The sequence below is a fragment of the Electrona antarctica genome, assembly GCF_951216825.1.
Source record: "Electrona antarctica genome assembly, chromosome: 9".
In the NCBI taxonomy this organism is placed as follows: Eukaryota; Metazoa; Chordata; class Actinopteri; order Myctophiformes; family Myctophidae; genus Electrona; species Electrona antarctica.
Window position 1 is genome coordinate 55,506,695 of NC_136790.1, and position 19,242 is coordinate 55,525,936.

The 19,242-nt window shown below is 50.6% G+C and overlaps 1 protein-coding gene across 1 annotated transcript in view; it reads right to left on the reverse strand.

The window, feature by feature from the left end:
• LOC306930073 (U2 snRNP-associated SURP motif-containing protein) overlaps window positions 1–19,242 on the reverse strand; it is a 42,419-nt gene that overhangs the window by 14,812 nt on the left and 8,365 nt on the right. Inside the window, exons 8-18 of the mRNA XM_079510816.1 lie at window positions 11,952–12,025; window positions 10,009–10,174; window positions 7,601–7,803; window positions 7,303–7,346; window positions 6,510–6,614; window positions 5,781–5,847; window positions 5,287–5,489; window positions 3,919–4,081; window positions 2,974–3,053; window positions 2,355–2,442; window positions 874–1,002 (exon numbers count right to left, since the gene is read on the reverse strand). Of these exons, the coding sequence (XP_079366942.1) occupies window positions 874–1,002; window positions 2,355–2,442; window positions 2,974–3,053; window positions 3,919–4,081; window positions 5,287–5,489; window positions 5,781–5,847; window positions 6,510–6,614; window positions 7,303–7,346; window positions 7,601–7,803; window positions 10,009–10,174; window positions 11,952–12,025 (1,322 nt within the window). The remainder of the gene's footprint in view (window positions 1–873; window positions 1,003–2,354; window positions 2,443–2,973; window positions 3,054–3,918; window positions 4,082–5,286; window positions 5,490–5,780; window positions 5,848–6,509; window positions 6,615–7,302; window positions 7,347–7,600; window positions 7,804–10,008; window positions 10,175–11,951; window positions 12,026–19,242) is intronic.

A 19,242-nucleotide genomic window follows, 5' to 3' on the forward strand; every position in this document is an offset into this window, starting at 1 on the left:
CAGCAGAGAGTACACTGGGTTCCCCCCTCCTGCTCCCATCTGGGAACTCTCAGGCAGACTTGATGCACGGCCACAAAACGGCCTGGCCAATCAGCGGCAGCTAGAGGAGGGATCAAGGCATACACAGTGCTGCCTTCCCCAAAACAGCAATGGTGAAGGTGGCCGCGCTGATCGGACTAATCACTGGCTAAGAGTCTTTAGAAGCGTTCATATTTTAGATGCGGTCACGGGGAGTTGCTATTGAGCCACTAAACACAGTCGCTTTATTTATCCAGTGCCATTTGAAATGGAAAACTCATAAAAAGGACTAGAAAGGCCTCATCCACCACCTTCCTTTTTTCAATTCATTGAGAATGCATTCAGCCTGCGGAATACGCTAAACCCGCTATTTGTTTAATTCGCCGTTATTTAATAATTAAAGCCGATCATCAACATTACCTCAGTGTTGACCAGACCCTGGGAGGTGTTCTGTTATAATAGTTACAGTGTTGACCAGACCCAGGGAGGTGTTCTGTTATAATAGTTACAGTGTTGACCAGACCCAGGGAGGTGTTCTGTTATAATAGTTACAGTGTTGACCAGACCCAGGGAGGTGTTCTGTTATAATAGTTAGTGTTGACCAGACCCAGGAAGATGTGCTGTTATGACCAGACCCAGGGAGATGTCTGTTATGACCAGACCCAGAGAGATGTGCTGTTATGACCAGACCCAGGGAGATGTCTGTTATGACCAGACCCAGGGATATGTCTGTTATGACCAGACCCAGGGAGATGTCTGTTATGACCAGACCCAGGGAGATGTCTGTTATGACCAGACCCAGGAAGATGTGCTGTTATGACCAGACCCAGGAAGATGTTCACTTATCAACGTTACCTCAAGTTTCAGCTCCACGGTCTCCTCGGCTTTGACCAGACCCAGGAAGATGTTCTGTAAGGAGATGAGGTAGGACTCTGGATAGATGGCCCAGTCCTCCCACGCTCTGAAACAACACATGACCTTTTGCTGGAAGCACGAGAACACACACACACACACACACACACACACACACACACACACACACACACACACACACACACACACACACACACACACACACACACACACACACACACACACACACACACACACACACACACAGTTTCATTTCATTGAATAAAACTACAACGAAAACTCTTAAAAGTGGTCTACCTTTTTGAAACGAAATAAAACAAAACTATGATGAACAAAACTGTGTTAAACTATTTTAGGGAGGGACTAGTGGAGAAGAGATCCAGTAGAACTAAATGTTAGGGAGGGACTAGTGGAGAAGAGATCCAGTAGAACTAAATGTCAGGGAGGGACTGGTGGAGAAAGAGATCCAGTAGAACTAAATGTTAGGGAGGGACTAGTGGAGAAGAGATCCAGTAGAACTAAATGTTAGGGAGGGACTAGTGGAGAAGAGATCCAGTAGAACTAAATGTGAGGGAGGGACTAGTGGAGAAGAGATCCAGTAGAACTAAATGTCAGGGAGGGACTAGTGGAGAAGAGATCCAGTAGAACTACATGTGAGGGAGGGACTAGTGGAGTAGAGATCCAGTAGAACTAAAAGACAAGTCATTGTATGTTTCGTTGGATGTCACTCTCTGAAAACAGCAAAATCTACACGCTCACAACGTATCACAGTGCGACACATTGTGAACTTGTAGATCGGCTAGATGAAGGGTTGGCTTGTTTACCCCCACAATCTTGCTAGCCCCGTTTAAAGCCCTGTAACTTCAGAAATGCGCATGCAGGGACCCTGTATACATCAATCTGTAAACATCAATCTGTATACATCAATCTGTATGCATCAATCTGTAAACATCAATCTGTATACATCAATCTGTAAACATCAATCTGTATACATCAATCTGTATACATCAATCTGTAAACATCAATCTGTAAACATCAATCTGTATACATCAATCTGTTTTGATTGATTGATTGAAAATTGTATTAACAGTTTGCAGAATTACAGTACATTTCAAGCACAAACTCAATACAAAGGCTGTTAACTGTGAGTGGACGACCCAATTAAGCATTACACTTGTTTACAACAGGGTCCACCATGTTCAATTCATCAAAACATTTAGAGACGTACAAATAGACACTTCTATATAGACAAAGAACAGTACAGGAATTCATCATAATGGAGGTAAAAAGGGAAAAGAAACATATACAGTGAGGGGAAAAAAGGGGGGCCAGTTTCGAATTGCAGCCGTCCGTAGGTGCCCTTTGAGAGCGGTTTTGAAGGAGTCAAGGGATTCGCATGTCTTAATGACTGTTGGTAGGGCGTTCCACATGTAAACATCAATCCGTATACATCAATCTTTTACCTTGAACTGCTCAGCCTGCAGTCGGGCCTGTATGTTCTTGTACGCCAAGTTCATGTCTTTGAAGATCTGTGGGAGTTTTATTTCAAAGCTGGAAAACAAGGAGACAGTTAAACCATTCAGGCCTGACGTCGAAATTTAAAAAAAAAAAGTTTTCTAAATCATGACAATTTTCGGAAAGATTTGAGGCACATTTTAATGATTTTTCAAAAATAGCAGACCTACAAGTTCATAGCACGCCACTCGGTGGCGCGCTATGAGCTTGTAGATCTGCTATTTTTCAATAGCTAAATTATAACATAATGTTTAAAACACCAAAAGGGGTTCCCGCCCAAAATGGGTTAATGGTTAATGTGGTTAAACGCTAACGTGACATGGATGCGTTCCAGGTCTCAATGGATTAACCCATTTAGGCCTGACGTCGAAATTATAAAATGTCTTCTAAATCCTGACAGTTTTCTGTCAGGATTTGCGCCACATGTTCACGATTTCTCAAAAATAGCAGACCTACAAGCTCGTAGCGCGGCACCGCTATTTTTAAATAGCTAAAGTATAACATGGGTTAAAGAAGCATGCGGTAAACATTCATAAAGTTATGCTGAGGTGAAGGTGTTTTTCTTACTATTTCCTGTAATACGAAGCGTTTTTCACTTTGGCGCAGGAGTTGTGCAGGATGTCGGATATGAGGTACAATCTGGCAATCTGTGGAAATCACAACAAAAGTCACGCTTAAAACATCTTTACTAAAAGAACTATCTATATTGTGACCGTTTTCTGACCGACTTTTTGTATTTGATTTTTCATGTCATGTGAAAGCAGGGAATCGTAGCTTCAAATTGACATATTGGTTGTTCAGTTTGACCCACCAGTTTTGGAGATATGGCTTATAGAGTAATGTCTTGCAGAAGACAGCGAGTTGAGAAAACAGGCTTGAAAGGTTCACTTCTGTGGACTCTAACATTACACCTAGCTACATGTTTAAGCATTTATTACTGTACTGTACTGTACTGTACTGTACTGTACTGTACTGTACTGTACTGTACTGTACTGTACTGTACTGTACTGTACTGTACTGTACTGTACTGTACTGTACTGTACTAGCCCTCCTCCCTGGCCTCTGTGTCTGTGTGTTAGGCTGTGCAACAGTGACACTTGGTCGTGAACAAACGCTGCAATGCTATTTCCGTGCTCGGACACAGGGACACAGCCACATACATAGCCGTCTATATGAGTGGTTGCACCACTCAAAAATAATAAATAAAAATCACGCCCATGTGAAGTGTGGCCAATCACCCTATAAGGTGATTGGCCAGACCTTCTGCCTACTAAAAGGTGATTGGCCAGCCCTTCTGCCTAGTAAAAGGTGATTGGCCAGACCTTCTGCCTACTAAAAGGTGATTGGCCAGACCTTCTGCCTACTAAAAGGTGATTGGCCAGACCTTCTGCCTACTAACAGGTGATTGGCCAGACCTTCTGCCTGCTAACAGGTGATTGGCCAGCCCTTCTGCCTACTAACAGGTGATTGGCCAGACCTTCTGCCTACTAACAGGTGATTGGCCAGACAGACCTTCTTCTGCAGTGGCGTCTGGATCAAGCCGAAGCTCTCTGCGATGTGAGACACGACCTCCTCGGCTGCCTCGGCCCGGTTCAGACAGAACACCATGGCTCCGCTGATCTCCTCCCTCAGAGGGGTCAGCTCCTTCACTAGGGTCTCCAGTTTCTGTCTGTTCCTGAAACATAGAATTATTAATATTATAATAACAGACAGAACACCATCTCCTCCCTCAGAGGGGTCAGCTCCTTGACCAGGGTCTCTAGTTTCTGTCTGTTCCTGAAACATAAAGAATTAATATTATAAACACCATCTCCTCCCTCAGGGGGGTCAGCTCCTTGACCAGGGTCTCTAGTTTCTGTCTGTTCCTGAAACATAACTAATTATTATTATTATAGAGTCTGAGGTCAATATCGCTAGAGGGCACAAATCCACGGGTTCATGTACTTTTTTTATTTGCATTGTAATCCCCCATATAGGGGGATCTTAGATCACCTCATATAAGAACTGTGTTTGAAAAATAAACCCCGGGGACCCAGGGTGACCAGATGTCCCTCTTTGCGTGGGACAGTCCCTCATTTCCAAGACTTTTCAGGCGTCCCACAAAATGACACCCTGTCCCACATTGTGACTGACAGGCAATTGCATCAGTGTTCAAATGCCCTAATAGTTTAGTCCCCTAATAGTTGGCCTTCTGTTGTAAAGCTCTCTCATTGTCTCTTCCTGCAAGATGTGTTTTTATGCCTGTTAAAATAGCATAAAAATAAAAATAAAGCATCATTTTAAACACCAGAGGAGTTTATAAATGATAGCCAATAGGCCTATGGTGGAATATGACATCAAGGCATTTAATAGCAACTCAAGTAGTAAGTTGCTAACCCGGTACTAAGTTGCTAACCCGGTATACTGTACCGGTACCCGGTACAGTATCGCTTGTGTGGGACAAGTGTGACGGGGGGGACGGGGTCCCCCCCCGTCACACTTGTCCCACACAAGCCATACTTCTGTCCCTCAAATTAACAGTTTGGATCTGGTCACCCTAGCCTGGGGCCCGCCGGACCCCCTGGAACTCCCTTAGGGACCCCTGGGGGTCCCCGGACCCCACTGACCCCCTGGAACTCCCTCAAGGACCCCTGGGGGTCCCCGGACCCCCTGGAACTCCCTCAAGGATTCCTGGGGGTCCCCGGACCCGCTGGAACTCCCTCAGGGACCCCCGGGGGTCCCCAGACCCCCTGGAACTCCCTCAAGGACCCCCTGGGGGTCCCCGGACCCCCTGGAACTCCCTGGGAACTCCCTCAGGGACCCTTGGGGGTCCCCGGACCCCCTGGAACTCCCTCAGGGACCCCCTGGGGGCCCCCGGACGCTGCTATAGATTCTACTCACTCTGCCTTCAGCTGTCCTTTCTTCACCTCCTCCTCCTCCTCCTGAGAGGCGTTCTCCTCCTCCACCCCCTCCCCCCGCTCCCCCCCCTCCCCCTCCTCCTCCGCGTTGTCATGGAGATATGGGTTTAGGGGCGGCGGCCTCCACAGCGAGCCGCCGCGGAACATCCGGAAGTCTGACGGCCGCCACTCGCTGGGCGTCTCGCCCTGTAGGGGGAGAGACACACACACACACACACGACCGAATATGGTCATTTAGGAAGATAGGACACACGACCGAATATTGTCATTTAGGAAGATTTAGGAGACACGACCAAATATGGTGTTTTAAGAAAGATAGGAGACACACAACCAAATATGGTAATTTAGGAAGATATAGGAGACACACACACACGACCAAATATGGTCATTTAGGAAGATAGGACACACAACCAAATATGGTGTTTTCAGAGTGACACACACACACACACACGCACGCACGCACACACACACACACACCTGCAGAATGGAGTAGAGCTTCCAGCGGTAGTACACGTGGTCCTGGCTCTTGTTGTCAAACAGGAATCTGAGACGATAAAGAACAATTATTCATGTTCATTGATTAATCTGAGACGATAAAGAACAATTATTCATGTTCATTGATTAATCTGAGACGATAAAGAATAATTATTCATGTTCATTGATTAATCTGAGACGATAAAGAACAATTATTCATGTTCATTGATTAATCTGAGACGATAAAGAACAATTATTCATGTTCATTGATTAATCTGAGACGATAAAGAACAATTATTCATGTTCATTGATTCATCTGAGACGATAAAGAACAATTATTCATGTTCATTGATTCATCTGAGACGATAAAGAATAATAATTATTCCGGTCAGTGAAAAAGGGTAGTCGACGGACGTATTTCGTCATAGTTTAAATGGAGGAAATCAACACTCCCTGCTCTGATTGGTCCAGGTCTCCATCCTACCTGAACTCCAATCAACTCAAATCAACACTCCCTGCTCTGATTGGTCCAGGTCTCCATCCTACCTGAACTCCAATCAACTCAAATCAACACTCCCTGCTCTGATTGGTCCAGGTCTCCATCCTACCTGAACTCAAATCAACTCAAATCAACACTCCCTGCTCTGATTGGTCCAGGTCTCCATCCTACCTGAACTCAAATCAACTCAAATCAACACTCCCTGCTCTGATTGGTCCAGGTCTCCATCCTACCTGAACTCAGGGTTGTTCTTCTCCTTGTTCATGATGATGGCCTCGAACATCGGCCCCTCCCTCACCACGAACTCTATCATCCTGTGGATGAGCCCCAACAGGCTTCTATGGGGAGAGCGAGACAGAGAGACATGGGGTTTATACAGGAGAGAGAGAGAGACCGAGAGACATGGGGTTTATACAGGAGAGAGAGGGAGACATAGGGTTTATACAGGAGAGAGAGAGAGACCGAGAGACATGGGGTTTATACAGGAGAGAGAGGGAGACATAGGGTTTATACAGGAGAGAGACGGAGAGACATAGGGTTTATACAGGAGAGAGAGACAGAGAGACTTGGGGTTTATACAGGAGAGAGGGAGAGACATAGGGTTTATACAGGAGAGAGACGGAGAGACATAGGGTTTATACAGGAGAGAGAGAGAGACATAGGGTTTATACCGGAGAGAGAGAGAGGCATAGGGTTTATACAGGAGAGAGAGAGAGACATAGGGTTTATACAGGAGAGAGAGAGAGACAGAGAGACTTGGGGTTTATACAGGAGAGAGGGAGAGATAGAGATAGATAGAGAGAGAGAGAGAGAGATAGAGAGGGAGAGAGAGAGAGAGCGAGAGAGCGTGAGAGAGAGAGCAAGACAGGGTTTAAACAGGAGAGAAAAGGGGAGAGAGACAGAGAGACATGGGGTTTATACAGGAGAGAGTGTGTGTGTGTGTGTGTGTGTGCGCATGCGTGGCCTGCTGTGTGTGTGTCTGTGTGCTTGTGCGTGCTGTGTGTGCGTGCACGTGTGCGTGCGTACCTTTCGGTGGGGATGACCACTCTGACGATGGCTTCCGACAGAGTCTGCTTGTGACGCCAAACCCAACGATGACATCATGAAAACAAGATTAAGGTTAGCGTTTAGACACGTGAAAACACTCGCGCTATGAGATTGTAGATCTGCTATTTTTCAATAGCCTAGCTAAAGTATAACATGATGCTATAAACACCAAAAGGGGTTCCCGCCCAAAATGGGTTAAGGACAAAAGGAACATTTCTGGCCCTGGGGGTGAATCACATCATTCCTTACTCTTGGCAGTGAAAGAGTGAACGCCCACCTTGTCGAAGTCGTCTCGCTGCCTCTCGGGCGGCCGTGTGAAGTCGTTGCGGAAGCGGTCCTTGGGCTGCGCGTTGAACGGCAGCCCTGAAGGGGGCGGCGGCGCCGCCTTCTTCAGCACCATGGCGCGGTACAGGGGCTGGGGGGGGATGCGCACCGCCTTGCCCCAGCCCAGCTTCATCTCCATGCCCATCACCACCTTACCTGGAGGGGGAGTAACAACACACACTCCATCACACCTTACCTGAAAGGTAAGTACACGTAAGCGAAACCATATCAGTCCTGTACTAGCCTCCCTCCACTGGCTTCCTGTGCGATACAGGATTGATTTCAAAGTCTTGCTCTTTGTTTTTAAGTGTCTAATTGGTTTGGCCCCCATTTATTTATCTGAACTGCTGAAACCCGATATGTTCCGCTGACCAGCTTCTCCTGGTGGTGCCTAAAACCAGGCTGAAGCTCAGAGGGAACCGGGCTTTTGCAGTGGCAGCTCCCAAGCTCTGGAATGAGCTGCCTCTGCACATAAGACAAGCCCCCACCCTCCAGGTGTTTACCTCTGCACATAAGACAAGCCCCCACCCCCCAGGTGTTTACCTCTGCACATAATACAAGCCCCCCACCCTCCAGGTGTTTACCTCTGCACATAAGACAAGCCCCCCACCCTCCAGGTGTTTACCTCTGCACATAAGACAAGCCCCCACCCCCCAGGTGTTTACCTCTGCACATAAGACAAGCCCCCCACCCTCCAGGTGTTTACCTCTGCACATAAGACAAGCCCCCCACCCTCCAGGTGTTTACCTCTGCACATAAGACAAGCCCCCACCCCCCAGGTGTTTACCTCTGCACATAAGACAAGCCCCCCACCCTCCAGGTGTTTACCTCTGCACATAAGACAAGCCTCCACCCCCCAGGTGTTTACCTCTACACATAAGACAAGCCCCCCACCCTCCAGGTGTTTACCTCTGCACATAAGACAAGCCCCCCACCCTCCAGGTGTTTACCTCTGCACATAAGACAAGCCCCCACCCTCCAGGTGTTTACCTCTGCACATAAGACAAGCCCCCACCCTCCAGGTGTTTACCTCTGCACATAAGACAAGCCCCCACCCTCCAGGTGTTTACCTCTGCACATAAGACAAGCCCCCACCCTCAGGTGTTTAAATCACGCCTCAAGACCTATCTTTATTCCTTGGCTTTTCCAAGCACAGTATGAGATGTTTTCTGATGTTTAATGTGACACTGTGCATGTTGTTTGTTGTTTAAAATGAAGTTGCGTTTTTTCTTAATGTTTTACTGTAAAGCACTTTGGAACGTTGTTATTTAAATAAAGGTGGTATGGTATGGTATGGTAAGTAACACACTCCATCACCACCTTACCTTACCTTAATGTCAGCCAATATAGAGCGTCGCAGTCCCGCCCCCTTTCATGACGACGCCAGGCCCAGGAAATGAATCCCAATGCATTTCCCCTCATAGACATTTCAAAACGTATTTATTTAAAGACCTTATAAGCGTCGTACGAAGCCAACTTGAGTCGTGACAAATCATGACATCAAACACAATATTTTGGACCAAACAAATAATTACAAAGAAGAAAAACCAAAGTGTTTTTTTTCTACTTTCTAATTCTTTGTTTGGCCCAAAACATTGTGTTTGTTGTCGTGATTTGTCACGACAAGAGTTGGCTTTGTCCGCGGCGTAAACATCTTTAAATAAATACTTTCTGAAAAGTCTATGAGGAAAATGAACGGGGATTTCTTTTCCGGGTCTCTCGAGGGGGCGGGACTGTGACGCTCTATAATGGGGAGAGAGAGAGAGAGTGAGAGATAGAGAGAGAGAGGGGGGGGGGGGGACCGTGTATGTACGTGCGTGTGTGTGTGTGTATGTGTGTGCGTACCGTTCAGCGAGGCCATAGCCCTCTCTGCATCCTTGCGTGTGTGTGTGTGTATGTACGTGCGTGTGTGTGTATGTACGTGCGTGTGTGTGTATGTATGTACGTGCGTGTGTGTGTATGTATGTGCGTGCATGTGTGTGCGTACCGTTCAGCGAGGCCATAGCCCTCTCTGCATCCTTGCGTGTGTATGTACGTGCGTGTGTGTGTGTATGTACGTGTGTGTGCGTGTATGTACGTGCGTGTATGTGTGTGCGTACCGTTCAGCGACGCCATGGCCCTCTCTGCATCCTTGCGTGTGTATGTACGTGCGTGTGTGTGTATGTACGTGCGTGTGTGTGTATGTACGTGCGTGTGTGTGTATGTATGTGCGTGTGCGTACCGTTCAGCGACGCCATGGCTCTCTCTGCGTCCTTGCGTGTGTATGTACGTGCGTGTATGTGTGTGCGTACCGTTCAGCGACGCCATGGCCCTCTCTGCGTCCTTGCGTGTGTATGTACGTGCGTGTATGTGTGTGCGTACCGTTCAGCGACGCCATGGCTCTCTCTGCGTCCTTGCGTGTCATGAAGGCCACGAAGCCTCGGTTACAGTTCCGTGCTCTCTCCTCCTCAGAGCGAGGCCACATGATCTTCACGCTGGCCAGAGGACCGAACTTCACAAACTCCTTACAGAGCAGCTCCTCGTTCATCTGGAAGGTTACATTCATATGTTAAATACTTTATTAACATTAAATTATTATGTTCAATACTTTATTAACATTACATTAATATGTTAAATACTTTAACATTAAATTATTATGTTCAATACTTCACAAACTCCTTACAGACATATGTTACATACTTTATTAACATTATATTCATATGTGACATACTTTATTAACATTAAATGATTATGTTAAATACTTCACAAACTCCTTACAGAGGAGCTCCTCGTTCATCTGACCAAGCTTCCTACCCACTACCGTTTTGTCTTTACAGTCGCACAAATGTATCCTGATATAATAGAAATCATCTAAGATAATCTCTCTCTATGCTTGCTGCTTAGTAGAACAAATCAATGTAAAGATATTTTAACATTTTCGTGAAACAGAAATGGCAGCTTCCTCGCTCGGATTTCTGAAAGTGTAGTTCCAGACTCTAGTCTAAAGCAGGGGTTCTCAACGTTTTTGGCCGGGGACCCCCGAAAATGCTTTGGCAACGTCTCGGGACCCCCGCCCCACCCCCTCCCGACCCCCAATATAAATTGACTGCTACAATAACCTTAAACCATTTTGGGCGGGAACCCCTTTTGGTGTTTAAAGCATTGTTATAATTTAGCTATTTAAAAATAGCAGATCTACAAGCTCGTAGCGCGCCACTCGCGCCACTCGGTGGCGCGCTACGAGCTTGTAGATCTGCTATTTTTGAAAAATCATGAAAATAAAATTTAAAAAAAAATCTTTTTTTTTTTTTTGAAAATAATTTGGGGACCCCCTAAAATAATTTGGCGACCCCCCGAGGGGTCGCGACCCACGGGTTGAGAACCCCTGGTCTAAAGCATTCAGAGATGTCTCAATTGAATTGATTTCAATTCAATTCAGTAATTGATTGAAACCTTTATTTATTCTCGAAAAGAGCATTGCGGTTCCCCCTCATTTGCAATGCTGACGAGATCACACATATAAAACAATTTAAGACAGATATAAAACACAAATCAAATCTTCAAGGCATAGAGACATAATATACAGACAGTGAAACAACACATAAGTTAAAAACAGTTACATATTGAGGTAGGGAGGTTTAAAAGCAGGTTATTAACACTCCGAACGCCCAGGACGAAGTTCTTTGTCCTTTCTATTAGTAACGCCCGACGCTCAGGACGAAGTATTGTCCAAAAGACGAAGTTTATTGATACGAGAACAGAACGCATGGCTGTATAGCCCAGGCGCGCCTCCTGGGCTGTCCTCGGTGACGCGCAAGAGTGAGGCGTCATCGAAAAACTCCCTCCTCTGTTTAGCTGATGAAAACGAAAATCTTAAAACGTTCATAAATCGCGATCTAAATCATCCCGTCTTTTTCTGAAAAAAGATCCTGTGTTAGACGGCGCTCCGCGGTCCAGTCGCTAGTCTCGATAGATTTATTCTTGTCTCCCGTTGTTGTCGATCGACTCTCGAGTGCTGTGGCTATTGTTAGCTGCTACACAACATCATGAACTTCCGGCCGGTCCGTCCGGAAAAGGCGTCCGTGTTTATAAATCGACTGGACGCATGAATGTAATGGATTAAATAGTTCCAGGCAATTAAAGTGTTAAATTGACCATATGATATTGGGGTACCAATTTTCAGTGTTTGCTATGGAGCGTTCCATAGTTGTCTGGCAACGCAAGACTACCTTGGTACTGATTTAGTTTGACCCAGTCTCACCTTGGTACTGATTTAGTTTGACCCAGTCTCACCTTGGTACTGATTTAGTTTGACCCAGTCTCACCTTGGTACTGATGCCTCCGATGTACAGGTTGGTAGTGTTGGGCACAGCTGGGTCGAACGGGTCGTCAAACAATACTGGATGGACAGACAGACGGAGAGAGAGAGAGAGAGAGAGAGAGAGAGAGAGAGAGAGAGAGAGAAAGAGAGAGAGAGAGAGAGAGAAAGAGAGAGAGAGAGAGAGAGAGAGAGAGAGAGAGAGAGAGAACAAAAGGTGAATGACACAAAGGGCTGTATTTCCGTCCATAAACCTAAACCTCTTATCCCTAAACTAATTTGCCTTTTTTTTTTTTATTATTATTAATTTGAAAAAACATTTTCGAATAGTTAAAATAGCCAATCTACAAGCCCTTCTAGACCAGAAAGCACGCTGGCTGGGCCAGGCTACCCGCCCCTCTAGACCAGAAAGCACGCTGGCTGGGCCAGGCTACCCGCCCCTCTAGACCAGAAAGCACGCTGGCTGGGCCAGGCTACCCGCCCCTCTAGACCAGAAAGCACGCTGGCTGGGCCAGGCTACCACCCGCCCCTCTAGACCAGAAAGCACGCTGGCTGGGGCAGGCTACCACCCGCCCCTCTAGACCAGAAAGCACGCTGGCTGGGCCAGGCTACCCGCCCCTCTAGACCAGAAAGCACGCTGGCTGGGCCAGGCTACCACCCGCCCCTCTAGACCAGAAAGCACGCTGGCTGGGGCAGGCTACCACCCGCCCCTCTAGACCAGAAAGCACGCTGGCTGGGCCAGGCTACCCGCCCCTCTAGACCAGAAAGCACGCTGGCTGGGCCAGGCTACCACCCGCCCCTCTAGACCAGAAAGCACGCTGGCTGGGCCAGGCTACCACCCGCCCCTCTAGACCAGAAAGCACGCTGGCTGGGGCAGGCTACCACCCGCCCCTCTAGACCAGAAAGCACGCTGGCTGGGCCAGGCTACCCGCCCCTCTAGACCAGAAAGCACGCTGGCTGGGCCAGGCTACCACCCGCCCCTCTAGACCAGAAAGCACGCTGGCTGGGGCAGGCTACCACCCGCCCCTCTAGACCAGAAAGCACGCTGGCTGGGCCAGGCTACCCACCCCTCTAGACCAGAAAGCACGCTGGCTGGGCCAGGCTACCACCCTCCCCTCTAGACCAGAAAGCACGCTGGCTGGGCCAGGCTACCCCCCCTCTAGACCAGAAAGCACACTGGCTGGGCCAGGCTACCACCCGCCCCTCTAGACCAGAAAGCACGCTGGCTACCCGCCCCTCTAGACCAGAAAGCACGCTGGCTGGGCCAGGCTCTCTGTAAAGCAATTTGAGCTGCATTTCATGTCATGAAAGCTGCTATAAAAAAAAGTGTATTGTTATTAATGGGAACTTAAGATATTCAGAAAGTGGGCTTCAAATCGAGCTGCTATTCTTTGCCACCTCTATAGTCCATATTTGGGCATAGCTACGGTGGAAACTATGGACATGCCAGGGCATAGTGACATCAGAGGGATGACATAATCATCTTACCAGACGGGAGATATAAGACGATGCAGAAGCAGTTCACATGCAGTGCTGTCTACCAACCAATCCCTTTACAGATACTGGAGTCCAACTGAAGTTCAGAACAACCGTCCATTCTCACTCAGTGCCACAGACCTCTCCTTGTCTCTGATTGGCTGGAACCACAGACCCCTCCTTGCCTCTGATTGGCTATTCGGAGTCCCTCTGTGAGCGTCGTTGAAGTCACGTCTATCTTCTCAGCGACGAGCAGAAATGGCGTCTGCCAGCGGTATCATGTCTGAAGATCACTTCCTGTGTTCCATCTGTATGGAGGTGTTCACTGATCCGGTCAGCACTCCATGTGGACACAACTACTGCAAAGCCTGTATCACACGTTACTGGGACGCTAAGGATGTGTGCAAGTGTCCACTGTGTAACAGAACATGCTTAAAGAATCAAGAATTCTTTGTTAACAAAGTATTCTCTGAGATGGTCGATCAGTTCAGGAGTCACAAGATGAAAGAAGAATACGAAGCAAAGACTGAGGCTGTAGTTCAGCAGATGATCCAGGAGAGACGACTGAAGATTCAGGAGGTCAAACGTTCAGTAGAGCTCAGCAGGAAAGATGCAGATGCAGTCATAGCCGTCAGTGTGCAGGTCTTCACTGCTCTGATCAGCTGTTTTGAGAGAAGCCAGGCTGAGCTCATTGGTGTGGTTGAAGAGAAGCAGAAAACAACAGAGAAACAGGCTGAAGGCTTCATTGAAGATCTGCAAATGGAAGTCACTCAGTTAGAGAAGAGAATCTCTGAGCTGAAACTGATTTCACACACTGAAGACCACCTCCACCTCCTTCAGAACTTCACATCCATCAACACAGAGTGGAGACCCACCAAGGACTGGACAAAGGTCAATGTCCACCAGTCTTCACATGTGGGGACAGTGAGGACAGCTGTGTCTCAGCTGGAGAAGACACTCGGCCAAGAGATGAAGAAGCTGTGTGATGCTGAGCTGAGGAGGATCCAGCAATATGAGGTGGATGTGACTCTGAACCCTGATACAGCACATCCCTGGCTCATCCTGTCTGAGGATGGAAAACAAGTGAGTTGTGGGGAAAAAAATCATATGAGAAACATGAGGAATCTCCCTGACAACACAGAGAGATTCTCTAGATATGCCCATGTCTTAGGAAGACAAGGATTCTCCTCAGGAAGGTTTTACTATGAGGTTCAGGTTGGAGGGAAGACTGGCTGGGATGTAGGAGTGACCAGAGAGTCCATCGACAGGAAGGGAGTGATCACACAGAGACCCAACGATGGTTACTGGACTATAGTGTTGAGGAATGGAAATGAGTACAAGGCGTACAAGTACGACCCTGCTGTCCTCCTCCCTGTAAGAGAGAAGCTCCAGAAAGTTGGAGTGTTTGTGGATTATGAGGAAGGTCTGGTCTCCTTTTATGATGTGGAGACCAGAGTTCACCTCTACTCTTTCACTGGCTGCTCCTTCACTGAGAAACTCTTTCCATTCTTCAGTCCAGGTGTTAATGCTGGTGGTAGAGACTCTATTCCTCTGATCATCTCTCCTGTTCAGGGGTGGCAGGTTATTTAATATAGTATTTTGATAGCTCCGCTGCACTCTGGGGCGTCAGGTCTTACCGGGTCGGAGCTCCGGACCGCCCCGGCCCACTTTCACCCCTGCTCCTGTTACCAAAGAACAGCATGGAGTTTAAATAAACAGTACATTTCACGTGTCTTTAATCTTTAGAAGATATTAAAAACATGTAAAAGAAAAACAAAATCTCTTCACTGTCAGGTGAAAAGCGTCTTGGACGCTCATGCGTTGAAGGAAGCATGAAGTCAGTCCGTTGCTCTCCCCAGGTTGGCGGAGGAAGTGTAGCACCCAGGATTACATTAGTGACACTGGGTGAAAAATATGGGTTACAAAATCGTGGGATAAAAATGTAGGGGGAAAAACATGTAAAAGAAAATGTAACAGTAAAATAGCAGATCTACAAGCTCAGAAGTATAGTAATGTAAACTAAATATGCATAAAGTTCATCTAGATTTAAAGGTATCTCTGTAGATTGGTTTGACTGATCGGTGTTGTGTAAATCAGTGTTTGTTTGTGTACACATTATGTTTTCTATGAATATGTTGGGTTGATTCTAACGTGTTTTCACTAACCTGCATCGGCCTTCTGAAAAAATGAAATCATTAAAGAAAGGCCAGGCTACCGCCCCTTTAGACCAGAAAGCACGCTGGCTGGGCCAGGCTACCCGCCCCTCTAGACCAGAAAGCATGCTGGCTGGGCCAGGCTACCCGCCCCTCTAGACCAGAAAGCACGCTGGCTGGGCCAGGCTACCACCCGCCCCTCTAGACCAGAAAGCACGCTGGCTGGGCCAGGCTACCACCCGCCCCTCTAGACCAGAAAGCACGCTGGCTGGGCCAGGCTAGCACCCGCCCCTCTAGACCAGAAAGCACGCTGGCTGGACCAGGCTACCACCCGCCCCTCTAGACCAGAAAGCACGCTGGCTGGGCCAGGCTACCACCCGCCCCTCTAGACCAGAAAGCACGCTGGCTGGGCCAGGCTACCACCCGCCCCTCTAGACCAGAAAGCACGCTGGCTGGGCCAGGCTACCACCCGCCCCTCTAGACCAGAAAGCACGCTGGCTGGGCCAGGCTAGCACCCGCCCCTCTAGACCAGAAAGCACGCTGGCTGGGCCAGGCTACCACCCGTCCCTCTAGACCAGAAAGCACGCTGGCTGGGCCAGGCTACCACCCGCCCCTCTAGACCAGAAAGCACGCTGGCTGGGCCAGGCTACCACCCGTCCCTCTAGACCAGAAAGCACGCTGGCTGGGCCAGGCTACCACCCGCCCCTCTAGACCAGAAAGCACGCTGGCTGGGCCAGGCTACCACCCGCCCCTCTAGACCAGAAAGCACGCTGGCTGGGCCAGGCTACCACCCGCCCCTCTAGACCAGAAAGCACGCTGGCTGGGCCAGGCTACCACCCGCCCCTCTAGACCAGAAAGCACGCTGGCTGGGCCAGGCTACCACCCGTCCCTCTAGACCAGAAAGCACGCTGGCTGGGCCAGGCTAGCACCCGCCCCTCTAGACCAGAAAGCACGCTGGCTGGGCCAGGCTACCCGCCCCTCTAGACCAGAAAGCACGCTGGCTGGGCCAGGCTACCCGCCCCTCTAGACCAGAAAGCACGCTGGCTGGGCCAGGCTACCACCCGCCCCTCTAGACCAGAAAGCACGCTGGCTGGGCCAGGCTACCACCCGCCCCTCTAGACCAGAAAGCACGCTGGCTGGGCCAGGCTACCACCCGCCCCTCTAGACCAGAAAGCACGCTGGCTGGGCCAGGCTACCACCCGCCCCTCTAGACCAGAAAGCACGCTGGCTGGGCCAGGCTACCACCCGCCCCTCTAGACCAGAAAGCACGCTGGCTGGGCCAGGCTACCACCCGTCCCTCTAGACCAGAAAGCACGCTGGCTGGGCCAGGCTACCACCCGCCCCTCTAGACCAGAAAGCACGCTGGCTGGGCCAGGCTACCACCCGCCCCTCTAGACCAGAAAGCACGCTGGCTGGGCCAGGCTACCCGCCCCTCTAGACCAGAAAGCACGCTGGCTGGGCCAGGCTACCACCCGCCCCTCTAGACCAGAAAGCACGCTGGCTGGGCCAGGCTACCCGCCCCTCTAGACCAGAAAGCACGCTGGCTGGGCCAGGCTACCCGCCCCTCTAGACCAGAAAGCATGCTGGCTGGGCCAGGCTACCCGCCCCTCTAGACCAGAAAGCATGCTGGCTGGGCCAGGCTACCCGCCCCTCTAGACCAGAAAGCACGCTGGCTGGGCCAGGCTACCACCCGCCCCTCTAGACCAGAAAGCACGCTGGCTGGGCCAGGCTACCACCCGCCCCTCTAGACCAGAAAGCACGCTGGCTGGGCCAGGCTACCACCCGCCCCTCTAGACCAGAAAGCACGCTGGCTGGGCCAGGCTACCACCCGCCCCTCTAGACCAGAAAGCACGCTGGCTGGGCCAGGCTACCACCCGTCCCTCTAGACCAGAAAGCACGCTGGCTGGGCCAGGCTACCACCCGCCCCTCTAGACCAGAAAGCACGCTGGCTGGGCCAGGCTACCACCCGCCCCTCTAGACCAGAAAGCACGCTGGCTGGGCCAGGCTACCACCCGCCCCTCTAGACCAGAAAGCATGCTGGCTGGGCCAGGCTACCACCCGCCCCTCTAGACCAGAAAGCATGCTGGCTGGGCCAGGCTACCCGCCCCTCTAGACCAGAAAGCACGCTGGCTGGGCCAGGCTACCACCCGCCCCTCTAGACCAGAAAGCATGCTGGCTGGGCCAGGCTACCCGCCCCTCTAGACCAGAAAGCATGCTGGCTGGGCCAGGCTACCCGCCCCTCTAGACCAGAAAGCACGCTGGCTGGGCCAGGCTACCACCCGCCCCTCTAGACCAGAAAGCACGCTGGCTGGGCCAGGCTACCACCCGCCCCTCTAGACCAGAAAGCACGCTGGCTGGGCCAGGCTACCACCCGCCCCTCTAGACCAGAAAGCACGCTGGCTGGGCCAGGCTACCACCCGCCCCTCTAGACCAGAAAGCACGCTGGCTGGGCCAGGCTACCACCCGTCCCTCTAGACCAGAAAGCACGCTGGCTGGGCCAGGCTACCACCCGCCCCTCTAGACCAGAAAGCACGCTGGCTGGGCCAGGCTACCACCCGCCCCTCTAGACCAGAAAGCACGCTGGCTGGGCCAGGCTACCACCCGCCCCTCTAGACCAGAAAGCATGCTGGCTGGGCCAGGCTACCACCCGCCCCTCTAGACCAGAAAGCACGCTGGCTGGGCCAGGCTACCACCCGCCCCTCTAGACCAGAAAGCATGCTGGCTGGGCCAGGCTACCACCCGCCCCTCTAGACCAGAAAGCATGCTGGCTGGGCCAGGCTACCCGCCCCTCTAGACCAGAAAGCACGCTGGCTGGGCCAGGCTACCACCCGCCCCTCTAGACCAGAAAGCATGCTGGCTGGGCCAGGCTACCCGCCCCTCTAGACCAGAAAGCATGCTGGCTGGGCCAGGCTACCCGCCCCTCTAGACCAGAAAGCACGCTGGCTGGGCCAGGCTACCACCCGCCCCTCTAGACCAGAAAGCACGCTGGCTGGGCCAGGCTACCACCCGCCCCTCTAGACCAGAAAGCACGCTGGCTGGGCCAGGCTACCACCCGCCCCTCTAGACCAGAAAGCACGCTGGCTGGGCCAGGCTACCACCCGCCCCTCTAGACCAGAAAGCACGCTGGCTGGGCCAGGCTACCACCCGTCCCTCTAGACCAGAAAGCACGCTGGCTGGGCCAGGCTACCACCCGCCCCTCTAGACCAGAAAGCACGCTGGCTGGGCCAGGCTACCACCCGCCCCTCTAGACCAGAAAGCACGCTGGCTGGGCCAGGCTACCACCCGCCCCTCTAGACCAGAAAGCATGCTGGCTGGGCCAGGCTAGGGTCAAACATCTGATCTCTCTTTTGGGTCACGGGCTAAAGAGTTTGGGAAGCTCTGCTCTGGACAGTTCTGTAAACACACCAACCTGATGGTCTGGGCAGTGAAACCAACCTGATGGTCTGGGCAGTGAAACCAACCTGATGGTCTGGGCAGTGAAACCAACCTGATGGTCTGGGCAGTGAAACCAACCTGATGGTCTGGGCAGTGAAACCAACCTGATGGTCTGGGCAGTGAAACCAACCTGATGGTCTGGGCAGTGAAACCAACCTGATGGTCTGGGCAGTGAAACCAACCTGATGGTCTGGGCAGTGAAACCAACCTGATGGTCTGGGCAGTGAAACCAAC